Consider the following 15714-nt stretch of genomic DNA (forward strand, 5'->3'; position numbering starts at 1 on the left):
GAGCGGAGAGAGGGATGATTCTGATGGTTTGGGCCTGAATAACCGGAAAGATGGAGTTGCCACTTTTTTTTTTTTTTTGGCCACACTGTGTGGCATGCGGGATCTTAGTTCCCTGGCCAGGGATCGAACCCATGCCCCCTGCATTGAGAACGTGGAGTCTTGACCACTGGACCGCCAGGGAAGTCCTGGACTTGCCATTCCCTAAGTTAGGGAAGCAACAGGAGCGGCAGGCTGTGGTGAAGGACGGGAGTGGACATCACTTCTCTATGGGACTGACGGTGACCAGCCTTTAAGCCCCAACGGGAACACTGTCTCCTCCGAGAAGCCTTCCTTACACTGAGCTGAGCTGAAAGCTCACCCGCTCTGAATGCTGGCCCCTCCTTCCCCACCACCTGTCCTCTCACTCACATACACACACACACACACACACACACAGAGCACTTCTCCACCCCACTTATTTGTATCCACATGTTATTCCCCTGAGTAATCTGAGGCTGATTCATTTTATAACATCGGGAAGCATTTGCACACAGTAGGTACTCAACAAATATTTTTAGTAATATGCTGTATAGAATTGCACCTATGGTGCTTTAATAATCTAACAACTCAAGAATGTTCTTTCAAAACATCTAAAAATTATGCTTCCCACTGATTAAATATTAAGTGGTAATGATTCCATCTCAAGCGTCCTATATATAGATGCTGACCCACCCCCCAATCATTCAAAATGTCCAGGCAAGCTCTCCTGGAAAGGCCATGTGAGGAAGAGGGGTGTTACCTTGCTGGTCCTTATGTCCCAAGCTTTCATTTCAGAGCTGAAGCCGCCACATATGAAAACGTTGTGGTCTCTTGGATGAAATTTCAAGGTAGTGATTCTAAAGTCACTTTGACCACTGAATAGCTGGGTTCCTACAACATGAAAAGAGAAGAGAGGGTTAGAAACTACTCAGATCACAAACTAAATACCTTGACACTAAGATGCCATCTGATATGGAGCCACGGGAAAGCACAGCCCACCTGGGCCTGAGGCGGCCAATGGAGACTTGCTGGAAACACAACAGCAGCGGCATTTGCCCTCACTCTCTGGCCAGCCGGTCCTCAATTAGCTGAATCCCCCCACCCCCAGGGATAAACGAGATGCCTGAATCCACCTTTTAGGTTCTCTGTAAACATTATGCACATCAACTCATTTCAAGCACATAATCCAGTTTGCAGTTGAAAAAACCAAGACTCAGGGAAACTGAATAACATTTCCAGAGCTACACAATTAATTTTGTTAGATTATTTACTGGGAGTCTAAAAACCAAAAGCAGGGGCTTCCCTGGTGGCGCAGTGGTTGAGAGTCCGCCTGCCGATGCAGGGGACTCGGGTTCGTGCCCCGGTCCGGGAAGATCCCACATGCCGTGGAGCGGCTGGGCCTGTGAGCCATGGCCGCTGAGCCTGCGCGTCCAGAGCCTGTGCTCTGCAACGGGAGAGGCCACGGCGGTGAGAGGCCCGCGAATCGCAAAAAAAAAAAGAAAAGCAGGATGCTCCAAAATGATTCTTTTTAGGATCAGCATATTACAATCACACCCTCATGATAACCCATCAGTGGTTTTCCATAGAGCGTGGCCAGTGGGGTGGCATCAGTGTCTGGGCAATAAATGAGAGTGTGACGTCACAGTGGCTCAGGCCACAGGTTGGAGGGGGTGCGTGGATCACCTTTTCTATCTGCCATGAAACTGCTGTCAAGTGCTCCTGGATGCTGTGCAAACGTCTGCGTGCACACACATACCTCTGCTGTGGAAACTGTCTTCCTATCACTGAGCTCTCTTAGAGGTAAGCCAGAAATGTCGATCATTTAGAACAGGTCAGACTCGGGGAACAGATCTTTTGTGCTGAGCCCAGGTCTTGAAAGCCAGCATACTTTCCTCTACACGGTGCCACAGCCCAGGAGGGACAACCTTGAAACCCTTCCCCTGGACTGAGGCAGTGGGCAGTTAGGGACATAAGAAGCTGGATACCAATGCAACGCCAAGATCTCAAGCATCATCTCCTCTTACCGGAACCCAGGAAGTACACTTAGTCCTTCAATTCAGAGAGCACTTCCGGAAGGCTGCCCTGCTCTGTGTTTAGGACCACACTGTAGTTAAATGCTCCACCAGCTCACCAGGTAAGGAAATGAAAGGCATCAATTGGTCCTCTTGAGAGTTACAGCAGAAGCCTTGACAAATCCAATTTGCCTAGATCCTTGTTCTCCAAACTTGTCTGACAGTACATCCCAGCCATGAGAAACCCTTAGGCACATACCGCCAACACATGTATATTTATTTATGTGCTACTGTACCAATATATTATGAGTATAAAAGCAATTACCAAAAAAAGAACATTTTGAAAGATGAGACAAGGATAAAAAAAACAATATTTAAAAATATATTTTAATATGCCATTTACTAAGAGTATCAACAAACCTCTTGGAAATTATTAAATCAAATGAGTTATAATAATTTTAGGAAGAGCAACAGGACTGAATATGCTTCCACTTTTTTGAAACAACCTAATTCAAAATCCACTGAAATTTTCATTTACAGGATTTTAAAGCAGGATTAGAAAAACACTGTTCCCAGGTTAAGAGTGCTGACACTGGAGTTTTTAATAGGTGACACGTTCACATTGTTTTTGGCAACAAAAATTACAGAGTGGTATAAACAATTAAAAACATCTGTTTTCAAAGTGTTCTCTCCAAAGTGCAGATTTCTTGGAAAGAGGCTACTCTCTTGTTCTTTGTTCAAGCATCACCTTTACCTTGATGGATGATTGTGTTGATTTTTTTCTAATATCTTCTAAGGGCCTACAATTGGCAGTCAGTTGTCATCAGAGAAAACTCTGGAAACACGTGACTTTTTGTAAATGAAGACTCTATACCTCTTTAAGCTCAATAAGCCCCTTAACTATTTTGCTACAAAATGCAACTCACAAACATTTCCACGGTCATCCTATGTCATTACAGTGCTGTCAAGAGCTGGCCAGTTTGGGTCTTTGCACTGACTACGGTGACGGGACTACAGACAGCAGCCTAGCTGTCCGAGCTGAGAGGCAGATGTGGTTCTCTGCCTGGTGGGATGTTGAAAAGCCATTTCCAACTGGAATGATAAATTGCACTCTGTGGCAAGAGGGACAAAGCTTGATACCCGTTCTTAAATTACAGGAGTATTAAAGAAGGACTGACGTGAACAAAGATAGGGAAGACATGATTCATCAACAGGAAATGAGTTGTTCCAGGGGTAGTAAGGTAACTTCTTAAATTATACTAACATTGCTGTCATAATACTGTTTTTCTAATAAGTAAAGAACTCTTCTATAAAAGCATGAGGAAGATGAGCAGACTTGTCGTATTCTGTGTGCTGTGTCCCTCTCATTAGGTCAAGAGACAAGCAACACTCTCAAGTAGACCAAAAAAATCACTTCCCGAGGAATTAGTCTAATCGGAAACCTGGTATTCCCTAGTTCTTATTCTCCTTTGCCTTTCCTGAAACTTGTCTGGGACCCAAACTCTTCCTCGCCTATTCTGCTACACTTCGGGGTCAGAAAGCAAGTGTGACATGCCCTGTTAGCAAGCCCCCCGCCCAGGGAGGATGGAGCAGGGGGCCGCCTGCCCGTACGGTACCGCGTGCCCTGGGGATGGGCTTTGTGCCTGCAGCGCTGGCTTCAGGAGCTTCGCTCCAGCCAGGGGGCTGGGGGAGCCACATGGGGGCTAAGGGCGAGGGACTATCATTACATCCCCTCGATGGAAAAGGAGCACAGATGTCGCTGCGACCCTCACACCGGCACAAGAAGGCCCCTGCAGGCCAGAAGCCTTCTCTCCAGACAGATACAGCTGCGCCTAATGCCGACTCCTTGCTCATTTGGAACTCACTGCCAATCCTTAAGTCCAAAAGGAAAAACAAACTCTATACGCCTGGAGAAAAAATTCTCCCTGTTTCTTGGACCATAGCACATACCATATGCTTATTTCAGGAAAAGCAGTGAATTAGCCATGTTTTTTTCAAAAAGTGCCGTGACAGTCTTGCCAATAATGGGGGAAAAAGATGAGAGGAAAAGTGAAAGTCGAGTTGCTAAAAGATAATGACTGAACTTTTTGCTGAAAAAAATGTATTTCTGACTACGTTATTCATCCTCAATCCCCCAAAGAGATTGAGAGGGAATCTATGTCTTTTAAGTACTAAAATTTTCCAGTTAGAAGACAAGCTGTAATTTCTATTTTTTCCTACTTTTACTTGTGATACCTAGGCCTTTACTGTATTTCTTTGTTAAAAGGGACCAAAACGAAATTTTTCCATTTTTGAATAATGATTACAGATACCTATTGGGAAACACGAGGTAAGGAGGTCTGGGGCGAGCCTGTGGCTCAGAAATCAGGACCCCAGCCATTGTCACCCAGCAACCTGTTCAAAGTGGGAGGTGATACAGCAGAGGGGTGGAGAGTCACACACACCCGGGTCCCACCCCAGCTCTGTCACTTCCAGTGGAGCGACCTCAGGCTGGGCCCTTCCCTGCTGTGTCACACGCCCTAATAAACACACGGCTGTCAGGAGGGCTGTACGGAAAGCATTCTAGAGGGCCTGGCTGACAGCAAACAACAAAGGGGAGAACTCTTACAGTTTGAAAAAAACGAAACCTCAAATTATTGAATTCACCCTTAGTTAAACTGAAAGCTAAAACCAAGGGATATGAGTTTTTAAGAGCAGGGAACTTGAGAGATTAATGACGTTGAGTTTTTGTTCTGAGGCTATGAGAATACAATGCCTTGGGCTGGCCTTTACATTTAGTTAAAGAGATACAAATAAAGGCTGGTAAATATTTATCAGAAACTGTCTTGAAGGTGATAGCCACACTGGAGGTGAAGGTCCTTTGCTGTCAGATGTGTTCCTACTCTGCAACTTTTCATAAATGGAGTAGCTTTTTTTGTTTGTTGTTTTTGTTTTTTTAAATTTTTCTTTATTTCTTTTCTTTTTTTTTTATTTTTATTTTTGGCTGCGTTGGGTCTTCGTTGCTGTGCGTGGGCTTTCTCTAGTTGTGGTGAGCGGAGGCTGCTCTTCCTTGCAGTGCGCAGGCTTCTCACTGCGGTGTCTTCTCTTGTTGCGGAGCACAGGCTCTGGACGCGCAGGCTTCAGTAGCTGTGGCTCGCGGGCTCTAGAGCACAGGCTCAGTAGTTGTGGCACACAGGCTTAGTTGCTCCGCAGCATGTGGGATCTTCCTGGACCAGGGCTCGAACCCGTGTCCCCTGCATTGGCAGGCGGATTCTTAACCACTGTGCCACCAGCGAAGCCGGGAGTAGCTTGTTTATCGCATCCCCTCCTGGGCAGTGCTACTTTGAGCACAATGGTTAGTTGTATATAACCTTTAACCATGAGACTTACCTGGCTTGTCTACATGTTTGTTATGGAAAATTCCATTTATTCACTGCATGCTGCTTATAAGAAACCGAGTTTTAAAATATTTAGTCCACTAACACTGACTTTATTGATCTTGTTCTAATGAACTCAACCAGTATAAAACAACTGTTCAGACTCTCTTGGAGTTAGGAAAAATCACTCCTTTTCCTCCTTGAATCCATAATGATACAAATAAACTATAAATCGCCATTAAAACAAAAACATGTTTAAGACAGAATGCAGAAACTCAACTGGTTCTCTTGACAGTACTAGTGCTGGCAATGCACCGTCACCAATATTGCTATGATAAGGCAGCTGGTAACACTGGCCGGGCTCCTCCTCGGGAAGCCCCCCTCTTTCTCAGGTGGAGACACTGAGCTTCCCAAGGTGACCACCTGTGTGGCCAGGCAACACTGCCTGTCAACCCTAACGCCTACCCTGTGGGACCCTATGGTCACGAGGGCTCCAGGGCCCTGAGGGGCCTCCTCTGTCCCAGCACGTCTGGCCCCCGGCCCAGTTTCTGGCACGTAAGAAGCACGTGACACAGGTCAGGTGAAACCCAAGTACAGGTCCCCAAGAAAGAGCAGGGAAGCTCATGCCCTCCTCTCCAGAGAGATGGCACCTATCGCCTCCAGGCCTACCTGGGGCTTGCACGTGTCATGCCACAACCCTGCGTGGGAGGTGTAATTACCCCATTTGTCAGCGTTGGGGGAATGGGGGATGGAAGCCCAGAGAGGTGAGGCCTCGTCCAGGGCCTTGCGAGTCGGCCACACTGGGACAGAGGCTGGACCCGTGTGACCCCAGAGCCCGCCCGCGAGCGATTCGTGACCTTTCCTTCCGCTGAGCTCTGCGTGCACATCACAGGCTCGGGAGCCGGTAGGGGAGATGCTGACGAGGGATTGGCTGGTGCTGTCGGCCCGGTGGTGATTGAGCTCGTGTTCCCAGGCAGGCGATGTATGACTCATTCCGTGAAAATCAATATCGTTACACTCATCCTCTGGGAAGTATTCAGCCAGCTGTAAATTTAACCCTCCTGACTCAAAGTTAACAAAGAAAGGAGCTTACTAACTTTCAAATCAGACTCTGTGAATCAGAAACAAGGGCCATCTTGGCACGCCGGGCAGAGTCCCAGGGAGGGTCCAGGCCAGAGTCAGACGGGCCCGTGTCTGCACGCTCCCTGTAGGTAAGCTAGCAGCCCCAGGATCAGCCGGCAAGCCTCTCAGATCCGTGGGCTCCTAATACGTGAAATCAGGAGAATAAATCTTACCTTCAGGGCTTGTTGTGAGAATTAGAAATAATGCACGTAAGACAGCAAGCCCCAGACAAATGACAGGCCCGACAGACAGTAGCGGCAGCGGCAGTAGTAGTCACAGAAGAAACAGCAGTAGCTGTTGTAGAAATCTCTTTCATATCAAGTTTGGCCACTGCATTTAATAAACTGGACAAGACTGAATTTTCCAAAATTAAAAAAAAAAAAGTTCTCAACTTGCAAACAGGTCCCAAAGGTACAACTTAAATTGGTTTTCTGGGACTCAGAAGTCACCACCAGGACAACGAACAAGCTGTGACTGTGTTTAGCCTCCGGGGTCAGTCAACAGAGGTCGTCCTACCTACAAAGGGAGCCAAACTGCAGTGCAATCACAATTAAACACACACAGAGATAAAAACATCACCTCTGTGCAATAATGGTAATGAATGAAATAGTGCCGTTGATTAAAAACCACCTTTGATTTACCCAGAGGGCTGGCACGAGCTCAACTAGAGGCAGATGACTAGTCAGAGGTTTGTGGAGGCGTGGAAGGACCTCAAGGCAGGTTCTAAAGTGTGAGATACGGGGCTGGCAGGGGCTTTACTCAAGCTTGGTAACATCTGATTTAATATCCACAACTAGGTCAGCTTCTTACCCCAAAGCTGTATGGAAAGAGGGGGAGAAATCGAGCTTGGGACTGGAGAGAAATACTCCTCAGCGGAGGGGAAGTGTGGGTGGGCATGGGGACGGGTGCCCGGGATCAAAAGGGCACAGCCTTGAGAACAGACTAGTTTAAAGGAGGGCTGGGAAAGGGATGCCGGTGAAGGAGCGAGCTTAGGAGAAAGTGGGACTCCACTGTGTAGAGTCTGCGGGGTCCCGCCTGTATCTGTGGGACGGAGGACAGGGGGGCAGGCGGCCGCTCCCAGGGCAAGAGGGCACAGAGCTCTGCACAGCCTCCATGTCTGGATCTAGTAGTAAAACCCCGAGGACCAAAGGAGCAATGACACGAGACGTGCCCACACCCTCGGGAGCTCCATATCCGTGCCCGCTGGCAGGCGACCTTCCTGCTGTCCACGGGCGCGTGAAGGACACCTAACCGGGTTCCTCTGAGATGTTCCAGAAAACAGTCATGGTGCTCGAAAGCCTAAAGGCTGGAGAAGCCCAGGCCCCTCTCACCAGCGCCTCCCAGGAGACCCGGGGTTAGGGGGCGGCACCGCTCTGAAGGCTTTAGCCTGACAAGGAGCCCCGCTGCAGCCACTTCTCCAAAGCCGGTGAGCCCCTGACCCTCTCTTCCGGGCTTTTAATATGGACGCTTCTCACCCTTCCTCTGACAAGTGTTTTAAAATTGTCAGGGCAAACATTTCTCCTGCTGGAACGGCGGCTGTCGATAGCCAGAGAAGCACCCTTCAGCCAGTCACTTCATCAGAGGGATCAGTCTGGGCGCGCTTTCTTCCCAGAGGCCCCGAGTTATCCTCGGCAGGTGGTGAGCCGGCTGCCCAGGTGAGAGCGGGCTCCCCCGGAGTCAGCTTAAGCAAACTGTTTGGTCACAGCCCAGAAACACACGTGCTTGAGGGCACCCACTCTTGTCCTTGAACAGCCAAAGCCTCTGCCAGTCACATGGGCCGGAGCTGAACCCCAGCTCTGTCACTGAAAGTCATCAAACGCTCCAAGCCTCAGTTTCTGAGCCCATGAAATGGGGATAAAAACACTTCCCTCATAGGTTAGCATGAAGATTAAATATGTAATAAGCAGAGGGCCTAACATCCACTTATTCATTTTGGCTTGATACAGGCCAGGCAGGGTGCCAGGAACCAGGGCTACACGGCTCACAGCCTGGCCCACAGTGAGCACCCAGCCAATCTGTCATTCCCCTTTTCCTTGGAGCATTCCTGTGATGGAGGCCCCAGTCATGATGCAAAAACAAGGGAGACACCAGAGGACACTTCTTGGAAAAGAAAAGTCATGATCATTTATGGGTCCAGTCCCAGTTGGCCACTCAGGCCCATGCACCATGACCCCCACAGAAAGACACAGGGACCCCAGAGCAGAAGGAGCCAGGCAGGGGCGGGGGCAGCAGGGCGTGGGAAGCGGGGTCTGAGTGAAGAGGACGCCCACTCAAGTGAAAGGCACGTGCCGACCCATCACGAGGAGGAAGCTGCTACCCCGCTCAGGCCATTTTGTCATGGAGCAGCGAAAGAAGTAGGAGAGGCTGGGAGACCCTGAAAGGCGGTCTTCCTGCTGGTCTGTCCCCAGACCCACACGTGGGATCAAGAGCCACACTAGTAAGCTGGCTCGGGGGGACCTCTGGGGGCTTTTGGAACTGAGCCACCAAAGCTGCCCCATCTGGGGACATGGTCCAGCCACTGCGGCTCTCTGGATGCTCAGAGGAACACGGCCATGATTTCCTATCTTCTGAAGGGCCTTGTGGGGCAGGGGCGGGGAAGGGAAGGGCAGCCTTTGCTGAGTGCTTGCTGTGCAGCAGGCACTCTGGATACGTTAACCCAGCTGTTCCCCTCTAGGACTCCAGCCGCTGGGCATTGCTACCCGTCTCATAGATGCGGAAACGGAAGTAAAGGAAGCTTCCCCAAGGATGCCCGGCTTGGCTAGGTGGAAGAGCCGTGTCTGCACCCCATCCAAGTTCCTCCTACCACACTGGGCTGCCTCCAGCATCCGGGAGCTGGAACCGGGTGGCACGGCCTGGATGCCCCGGATGCGCTGGACACACATCAGGAGAGCTGACTGGGCACAGGAAAGGAGGACAGGGTGCCCTGCCCATCCAGGGCCCTGGAGGCTCCAGGGAAAGGACCATCTCCTTTGCAGCCAACAAATGCAAAGTTCGAGGCCTCGCGTGCCTCCGAGGCCTTAACAGCCAGGCTGGGGGCGATGGTCTAAGGGGTGGAATCTGCAAGAACCAGTACCACTTAGAACTGAACGAGCTCAAGTTCTTCGGGGGCTTTTGAGGAGACTGGCTGATTTGGTATGCCGGACAGCTGACTCATAAAGCAGGCGACACTCGGGGCCCTGGTGGGCCCCTGGTCAAAGACCAGCGCTCCCCGAGGCCGCCTCAGCCTAATGCACCAGAGACGTTTCGTTAGGAAGATTACAGACTGAAATGATAGCACCAAAAATAATTAACCTGTGAGCAGATTTTATTTAAGTGTTGATTCATGGTTGTTCTATAAGCCAAAAGCCCGTCAGAACTATAAATTAACGAGATAAAATGTTGCTGGCCCTCCATATTTCAGGCCGGGTATTGACAATTTAGATAGAATCCACAGATTTTTAACTGTATTGACTGAGGACACCAGGATAAATGGCCTTGGCGCCAAATTCCCATTAACGACAATGGGCACCGAGTGACTAATTCCCAGAGCGCTGCGGTGAGAACGCCCTGCGTTGCTTTCTCCTGGCAGGGAGTTCTAATTAGATTGAAATGAAACAGCCAAATCACCAAGGGCGGAAAGAGGCAAAGCAAGTGAAAAGGAAGATCAGAGTCAGTGATGAGGAAGGACAGAAGTCAAACGAGGCCGAGAGCCACGGGGGCTGTACACAGAGAGCCCCCCGCACACTCTGGGCCAGGTGGGGTGCCGGAATGTGGCGTGGGCGTGCATGCAGACCCCACTCCGGCGGCCCCTGATGAACCCACCCCCGCCTGGCAAGGGCCTCCTCAGCTCTGCCTCATGTGCACGCACGCTGAGCAGCTGCTCTGAGCCAGGCCTGGCCAGGTGACAGAGACACAAAGACCACCTGGATGGGCCCCATCCTCAAGGAGCTCCCACACTAGCCATGGAGATGGACACAGAAACCAACAACCCCTCAGTGGCAGAGGCCCCACCCAGGGGCTGGCGGCCTTCCCCAAGGGCAAGGCCAGACCCCTGGACCCTACCCACCAAGCAACAAAGGACATCCAGCACGCTGACCACGGTAGCCCCAGCCCAGGTCCTGTACAAGTAGCTGCTGAATGAATGAAAGTGGGCCTTCAATAGGCAAACCAGGTGGTGAGCCCATTCCCAGCAGAGGGGTGGAGGGCAAAAGTGCCCCCTCACCTCCCCGGGGGGACGGCAAAGCCCTGAGGGCAGGGCCATGCTTTCCCCATCCCACCCAACACACCACAGCTAGAGGAGCATCTGGGACCGGGCCAGACAATGTTCCCTCCAGCGAGTTCTACCACCAGCTGGGCAGGGCTGCCACATCCCCTCCTGAAGCTCCCCACCCAGCCTCGGGTCACCCCCAACCTGCTACAGCCACCAGGGAGACCTGCCCAGGGTGCACATGGAGCCATGATTCTCTCCTGCTCCAAACTCAGCAATGGCCCCCTACTGCCAGCTGCTGTGGCAGTGCCTAACTGGCCAGGTGAGAGGACTCTCTTTGAACGTCTGAAAATGTCAGAGCCCCCCCCCACTCACTCACACACACACACACACACACACACACACACACACACACACACACACACACAATGGCAATGTCTGCTTAACGTCTGTTGATTGAGAAGATAGATCATGACAAAGGGCCGCTGGGAATCCATTAATGTTATCAAATGAACTTGTATTTGATTAACACGACAGCATCACCAGCACGTGCGAAGCATCCCTTCTCCACTCTCGGGCAGGCAGCGCAGGTACCCATGGGTGCTCAGTGACACTGGACTGGGGAGCGGCATCTGGGGAATGCACACCCCACAGGCCAGGAAGCGCATGGAGCCCGAGCTCCCATTCCTGCACCCCCAGACTCACTTCCCCCAGCTCCCTGCACCCCACACTTCCACACACACCACGTGGTTCATGTTCCTGAACTCCGTCCTCATTCCATCTGCTGAGAACCCACTTCCCTCCCCCTCCCCAGCCCCCCTCCATCCTGATTCTCTGTCCCCCAGTTCCTGCCTCAGCTTGGGTCCCACTTCCTCCAGGAAGCCTTCCTTGATCTCCCAGGCTAGATGTCCTTGCGGTTCCTATATCTCTCTCCATCACTGTACCCTGGGACTCTCTGCAATTCTGTCTCCCCCAGCGGATGTGAGCTCCTCCAGGGGGGATCCTGGGACTTATTCACCTCTGTGTCTCCAATACCGAGCACGGCTTATTGGACACACAGGTAACAAAGTATAACAGTCAGGCAGCCAGCTTCGGAGCCTGGCAGACCTGTGTTCATCCTGGTTCAGCCGCTTCCTGGTTATGCCCCGTGCCTGTGTGTGACGAGGGGATGCCGGTGGTGCCAGTCTCAAAGGGTGAATGGGGCCTCACCCCATATGTTAAGCTGCAGAGGAAGGCCTTGCACACAGTCGGTGCTCAGTGACAGTACCTGCTGCTGGCATCAGCGACCCAACTGTCACCGTCACCCAGTGGCACCAAAGCCCCTAAGCCTCAACTCCCTCTCAGAGGGGATCACAGGAAGATCGTGGTCTTTGTTGCCAAAAAGAACACCGTACACTCAGCACTGTGGAAAGGGCACAGGGTTTGCAGCTGCACGGACATGGCTCCAAATCCCCACCTGCCTTGCACCACTGGGAGGCCCTGAGCCAGTCACTCGCCCCTTGGAGCCTCAGTCTCGTCACCTGTGAAATGGGGAAAACAATGGCTGGCAGGATTGAAATGTGCGCAAAGCCTGTGGCACAGTACCAGCCGCCGACACAGCCAACAGCCTGGTCAACACCCCTACTGACAGCACACGGGGCCCAGTCAAAGGAGCTGCATGGCCTCAAAAGGGTCGTCCCTCAGTGACCCAGCAAGAGAGGAGGACACTCCAGGTGAGCAACAAACCCTCTGCATCCAAGCTGCGGGGCGGAGCTGGGTGGCTGGGCCCTGGAGTGATCATCCCCTGTTTGCCAGGCTCTGGGAGAGGCACGGACCCCAGTACAACCACAGCTGGGCCAGGCAGGCAGGGGCTGCCTGAGGGCTCGAGGGACGCCCCGGGCACTGGTGTGAACCCAGGCCTCCCCTCCTGGTGCTGGCAGTGATGCCCAGCACAAAAGTGACCCAGGAGGAACCCAGGGAGGAAAAGGCAACGTGGGCGCTGAGGGCAGCCGGCCTGGGGGTCAGGGGCAAGCCCGGAACCCAGGTCTGTGCTCGCTGGCTCTGTCCTCGCCCGAAGCACAGACAGGCCCCCGCTCCGGGGCTGTGGCCGGATTCATGCTCAACGTGCCGGCTGCATCGGAATGCTGGGGAATGGAAAGTTCCTTCCACTGACTCCTCTCTCCTTCTCGCGCTGCTTGTCAAGAGCCCCCTTAGGATTTAGCCAGCATGAATCCATCTCACCCAAATGCCTTTTCAGTGTGGGCATAAAAGCAGAACTCGTTTGCCGGCTTTCCGTATGAGCTGGAATCATTCCTTACAGCCTTTCAGCGATAGTGAATTGACAGGAATTCTAAACTGATTCCAACCAAACGACGCTGTGATAAAGCTAAATCTATCTCAGTACAAACTGCATGTCAGAAGTTGATTAAAAAGCCACCTCTATCCAGCTCCACAGCTTGGGGCTGGGACAACCTTGGGACTCTGTCCTCTGGGCAGGTTGGCACAGGTCCACTGTGAACCCTACGGGACAGTCTCGGTTTCAGGCAAATAGCCTGGAAACACACTTGCCGAGTATGAGTCTCCCCTCGTCCCGTCTGCCCCTGCCCTGAAACCGTCTGCAGCTTGTGGCCGCAGAATCCCCCTCCCAGAAACCTCCCCAGTGAGAAAGCTGACTCGGCTGCCAACTCGGAGGAGGGGGCGCCTCGGGGTAATGAAACAGAGAAACACACCTGTTTCGAGGTCTGTTAGGTGCAGGGCGGAGTCGAAGCCACCACTGAGGATGCGCCGGCCACAGGGGGACCACCGGGCGGCCCGCACTGCCTCACTGTGCAGGGAGTAGGTCTGCAAGCAGCTTCCCGAGTCCACGGCGTTCCACACCTACGAGGCAAACACAGCGCCAGATGTCACAAGCGGGGGCCTGATCCTGGGGGCTCAGCTCAGCCCCTGTGCATGGGGAAAAGGCTCTCACAGTGGAACTAGATTCCCAATATTTTACCATCAAAGCAATATCTAGATGTTAAACTTCTCTTTGTGGAAATGTAATAAGGCCTTGGGACTGGCAAGTCGAGGGGGAGACTTTCACAAAATTTTTTCTGGGGGTTAAGGGAGCTCACAAGGAAACAGCATATCCTGTGTTCTGCCGCTCACCTGCCCAGCCCTTCACACCTGCTTCACACCTGCTCACCACCAAAAAGTTCCAGCCCAGCCTCACCTGCACCTCTGACACGTGTCCTCTGAGACAGGACTTTCTGAGACCTGTAGTGGATGCCGCACCAGGCCAGGCTACCTGCACGGGTCCTGCCCTAAGACTAAGATCCAAAATAGAGTCTGCCACACCTGTGTTTGCAACCAGGCAAAGAGCAGATCTCTGCCCAAGGGGCAAGCTGTCCTTTTTTCTGGGAGAGAAAGTACTGCCCGTCACTCCCCCCTGCTTTCCCTGGGGAGCGAGGCTTGTGGCAGAAAGCCCTATGTACATTTAATGACCTCTGAAATGTGTTTTTAGGCCCTCAAGTATAGAACTGTACGTTCCAAGGGCCAGGACCACTTGTGCATGAAAGAGCTGCGTTCGGCTTCCCACCAGCTCTCCCAGGAAACTCCGCCGACCACCACACACCCCAGGGAAAGGCCGGCAGGCGAGGAGCCCAACCAGGCTGGCCCAGGGCCTGGCACACGGAGGTGCTCAGCAGTGCTACTGTCCTCCCTTGGTGTCACTGCAGGAAGAAAGGGATGCTCTCACCTACCATCCAAGGGGGGTCAGAGGATTGAACACAGAAGCAGGAAGGCACCTACAGGACCTCCTGTGTGATGCTCCTGCTTGCCAGCCTTGTGACTTGGCTGAAGCTTGGCCTCTTCAGGCCTCAGTCTCCTCCTCCATATAATGGGGATAAGAAGAGCCCTGTCCCAAGGGCAGTGGTGAGGAATGAGTGAGGGCTGGGCACACCGCACAGTGGCTGGAGCACAGCAGGAGCCACAGCGCCGGAGGCTGTGCTTCTTGAGGCATGTAGTGCATGCGGTTCTTAACAGCAGGATTCCCTGACCCTCTCTTATTTCCTTAATAAGAGTAAGCCCAAAGCGTGCCCACACAGATCCACAAACTGGATGTGAGAGATAACCTCCCTTTTCAAAATGAGAAAATTCACCCTGCCACATCCTGAAGGTTCTCAAAATGCATAGGATCAGAGTTCTGAAAGTGTATTTCCCGGGCATACGGAAATGTCTAACATTAAGGAAACAAGAGGTCAAGGGTAGCCTTGAAAGAATGGTAAGAGAGCTCAGTTCCTTTCTTCCTAATTAGGGATCAACAGCTGGGGTTTCAGACTGAAAAGCAAAAAATAGCAACATTTACATTTAGAAATATGAACAGAAATAACAGAGGAAACAGCCAGAAGACTTCAAAGTGAAGTGGGAATTCATGGTAGAAAGGCAGAGCACAGGAAACTGCTGTTTTTTCAAAACTATGTGCAAGTATGACTTTAAAGGAAAAAATAAAGTAAAATTAATGAACTAGATTTACAGGGTTAACTTGGCTAAACAGTGAAAAGATAATAAGACAAGCTGCATATATGCAGTATGATGCCACCTAAGCTTTAAAAACACATGGAACACCACCTCACACCCAGTAGAATGGCTTCTATCAAAAAAAAAAAAAAAAAGAAGATATGTGTTGGCAAGGAGGTGGAGAAATCAGAACCTTTGTACACTGTTAGTGGGAAGGCAAAATGGTCCAGCCACTAGAGAAAACAGCACAGCAGAACCTCAAAACATTAAGCATAGACTTACAGTATGATCCAGCAATTCCACCTGTGTGTATGTGCTCAAAAAATTAAAACCAGGATCTCAAAGAGATATCTGTATCCCAATGTTCACAGCTGCATTAGTCACAACAGCGAAAATGTGGAAGCAACCCAAGTGTCCACTGATGGATAGATGGATAAACAAAATGTGATACATATATATATATACACACACACACACACACACACACACACACACACAATGGAATATTACTGTCTTAAGAAGAAATGAAATTCTGACACAACCC

The 15714-nt window shown here is 51.3% G+C and overlaps 1 protein-coding gene across 1 annotated transcript in view; it reads right to left on the bottom strand.

The window, feature by feature from the left end:
* The window catches only part of WDR25 (WD repeat domain 25), a 140430-nt gene that overhangs the window by 44098 nt on the left and 80618 nt on the right, over window positions 1-15714 (bottom strand). Inside the window, exons 2-3 of the mRNA XM_007455636.1 lie at window positions 13403-13550; window positions 779-909 (exon numbers count right to left, since the gene is read on the bottom strand). Of these exons, the coding sequence (XP_007455698.1) occupies window positions 779-909; window positions 13403-13550 (279 nt within the window). The remainder of the gene's footprint in view (window positions 1-778; window positions 910-13402; window positions 13551-15714) is intronic.

This window comes from Lipotes vexillifer, unplaced genomic scaffold, assembly GCF_000442215.2.
Source record: "Lipotes vexillifer unplaced genomic scaffold, Lipotes_vexillifer_v1.1 scaffold584, whole genome shotgun sequence".
NCBI classification, from domain to species: Eukaryota; Metazoa; Chordata; class Mammalia; order Artiodactyla; family Lipotidae; genus Lipotes; species Lipotes vexillifer.